The 2781-nt window shown below is 64.1% G+C and overlaps 2 protein-coding genes across 2 annotated transcripts in view, besides 1 other annotated feature; one reads left to right on the forward strand and one right to left on the reverse strand.

The window, feature by feature from the left end:
- Positions 1-394, reverse strand: part of TraAM80_09171 (uncharacterized protein) — a gene marked incomplete at both ends in the record, with an annotated part of 501 nt that extends 107 nt beyond the window's left edge. The window contains one exon of the mRNA XM_029385871.1: positions 1-394. This exon is cut by the window's left edge and continues 107 nt beyond it. Coding sequence (XP_029234295.1) covers positions 1-394 — 394 coding nt within the window.
- A 402-nt stretch (positions 395-796) lies between these two features.
- On the forward strand, positions 797-1960 carry TraAM80_09172 (uncharacterized protein; the record flags this gene model as incomplete). Its single annotated transcript, XM_029385872.1, has 1 exon — positions 797-1960. The coding sequence occupies one exon, from the start codon at positions 797-799 to the stop codon at positions 1958-1960; it is 1164 nt and encodes a 387-aa protein (XP_029234296.1).
- A 287-nt stretch (positions 1961-2247) lies between these two features.
- Positions 2248-2281: a microsatellite.
- Positions 2282-2781: the final 500 nt, after the last annotated feature.

Genomic DNA, 2781 nt, shown 5'->3' on the forward strand with positions numbered 1-2781 from the left:
CCGGGTTTCTCCCCTTCGCAGCCAACTTCCAGAAAAACTTCAGCATGCCCCCTTTTCCTTGATGCTTGCAAATTGATTCGCTGGCCGGTGCGCCAGCCAACATCGTCAAAAAGGCCCGTCGCCGCCACGTGGAGCTGCGAAAAAGGGCCCCTGCCCACAGCGGGCGGGGCGGCAGCGGTGGAGCGTGAGGCATATGCTTCCGCCACGCAGGGCAAACGCCGCAGCGCGTCATACCCCTCCACCCCCAAAAAAAAAAAAAACGCTCGCAGATCTGACCCAATGAGTGGGTTCCGGCCCGCCACGTCGCGCCCTGTGGGCTGGCTGCCCGTCGCGGGCCATGCGGTGGCAACTGGGCCCACGCCTGGCGCCACGCTCGAAACCGCATGCTGAACATCAGAGATCGACAAGTGGTGCCCCCGTTAGACGCCGCCGCGGGGCGGGGCGCGCCTTTTCTCTGCGGACGTGCCCTTTGCCCCCCACCGAAACCGCGGCAACGGGGCCCCAATGAGTCGGCGCGCGCCAACCGCCTCCCACTCAACGCGAGCTCTTCCCTGCCGCCAGCCACTCCTTCCGCAGAGGGGAGATCCACCTTTTGGGGGCAGGGAGTTGCCTCAGAAAGCTTCACCCAAACCCTTTTGCGCCCAAAGTTTGGCTCCACAAGAGCGCTCCATCACTGCGTTTGGGCGCCGTGTCTCTCCTGCTGCCTCTTGCGCTCTTGCCGCAAAGGGGGTGGCGGGCCCCCCAAACCGCCGGCCAGCGCATCGCAACGGGAGCGCCCCGCCCTTCGCATCGGGCCATGCATTTCTTCCCTGGCCCACGGCGTGCTCGTGCACGGGCGGAGGCCCCTTCCTCGCCGAAACCCCGCAGCCGCAGCGCCCAGCTTGCAACGGCGAGTCTCCTCCCTGATCCTCGTTCTCGCGGGGCCCAGTCCGGAAAGGCGGGCGGACGACGCCCAACAAAAGGCCGCCGGAAAACGACTTTGGTTGGGAAGGTGCAGAAGCCGGCCGGTGTGCGGTCTCCGTCCCGGGCTCGCCGAAGGGCGCCTCGCAGTCGCCCGCATCCGCGCGAAGGCCCCGCTCAAAACAGGGCCAATGCGGCTTCTTCCTCTCGTGCGAGGCGGGTGGAAGCCATGCGCACGGCCGCCCATTCGTCCGTTGTGGTGGGGCGGTGCGCAGCTGACTGGGCCGCCGTGACCACGCGACCGCGCCGGCACTCCGAGGACCCGCGGGCTCTGCAAAGCCGTGGCCTCAATAGCCGCAGCCGCGCTCCTCCTCGCCGCCGCAGGAGGGGCAACACGGCCCAGCGTCGGCAAAGCGCCAGAGCGGGCACTGCGAGAGGACCTTTGCGCAGGGCGGTGAAGAGGCAGAGGGCGCCTGCGACAATTCAGACCCCGCGCGGTGTGGAATGCGTTGGCGGGGTAGCGCCGCATGGCTCCTTGAGGCTGAGGTGTGCCGAGGTGTGCTTGCCGCTCCGCAGCCCCGCACCGGCAGGAACACGCCCCATGGGAATGCCGCAACTATTGCACACGCCTCAAGTTGCACAGAGGCAAGTGTGGAGCAAGACGCCGGGGAGGCGCCCCAATGCCCTCCGTGGCCAGCGCCCAAAGGCAGGGCAGAACCCGCGCAGGGCGCCTCACGCCCGCCCACATGCGCACAGCGAAACCGCGGCACACCGAATTGAGCGGCGCCTCGCCACCAGATGCAGGCGGACAGCACGGGCACTGCTCGTGCCACGGCAGTTTCGCCGCGTGGTAGCCAAAAAAGTGGGAAAAAGCGCCATAGAAATTGCGGCGCCCACAGAAGAGCTGCTCAGCGACGACGAGCCCCCGCTGCAAACCCCTCGCGCGAAGGCCTACGAAGAGGGCGCCGCGGCCGCAGCGCACCCCGGCGTCCCTGGCATTTGCGGAGCACCGCCAACCCGCGCACGCCGCCGCCAAAAATCAACGGCCACCATCGGCTGACGCAACGGCGTTGGCGCGCCCAAAAACTAAAACAAAAAGCCGTGCATCCAGGCACAACTCCGCGGCGGAAACCGGATGGGCGCGGCGCCGACTGCTGCTCCAACCGCCAATGACCACCTGCACCAAGATGCACCCCAACACCTTCGCCGACACCCACCAACCGCTGCAAAAAAAAAAAAAGAACGAAGCAAAAGGCAAAAAAGCAGCGTGGACCACCGCACACGAAAAAGCGGCGCCGTAAGCACAAAAAAAGAAGCGTCCGCCACACAACTCAGCGCACACACCGCAACAAAGCTCAACACAACAAAACAAAATAAAACATTCTCGTGAAGCCCTGAGCTCTCACCCCGCACGTGAACAAAAAACGGGAGAAAACAAACGCCTCGGCCCATTGAACAAACCCTCCCAATTAAAAAAAATAGTGAGTTCAGAACGCACAAGAAAAAATAATAATACATCATGTCGTTTTACGAGGGCCGGGACCGTTGGGACCTCGCGAAGTGGCAGCCCGCAGGACCCGCTACCGCCGCACACCTCCGCGTGCGGGGCGGCGAAGCTGCACTCGCCACCGCCCAACGCGGCCTCGCAGGAAACGCATCAGTTAATGCGCGCAGGAAACAGCATATACAAACAAATCGTCCACTCATCTCTTTAGCCTCCTCTGGGAGCATCCCCCCCACCCCCCAACGGGCATCCCAACAGACAAACAAATATATCGCGAAGGAGCAGCGCAAAACGGGTCCGCCCTCAAATTAATTTATTTAAAAGGCGGGAGGCACGAGGGCCGGCCCACACACGCAGCAGCAGCACGCCGCACCGCT

Source organism: Trypanosoma rangeli (assembly GCF_003719475.1).
Source record: "Trypanosoma rangeli strain AM80 chromosome Unknown Tra_15.4_contig_00527, whole genome shotgun sequence".
Classification (NCBI taxonomy): Eukaryota; Euglenozoa; class Kinetoplastea; order Trypanosomatida; family Trypanosomatidae; genus Trypanosoma; species Trypanosoma rangeli.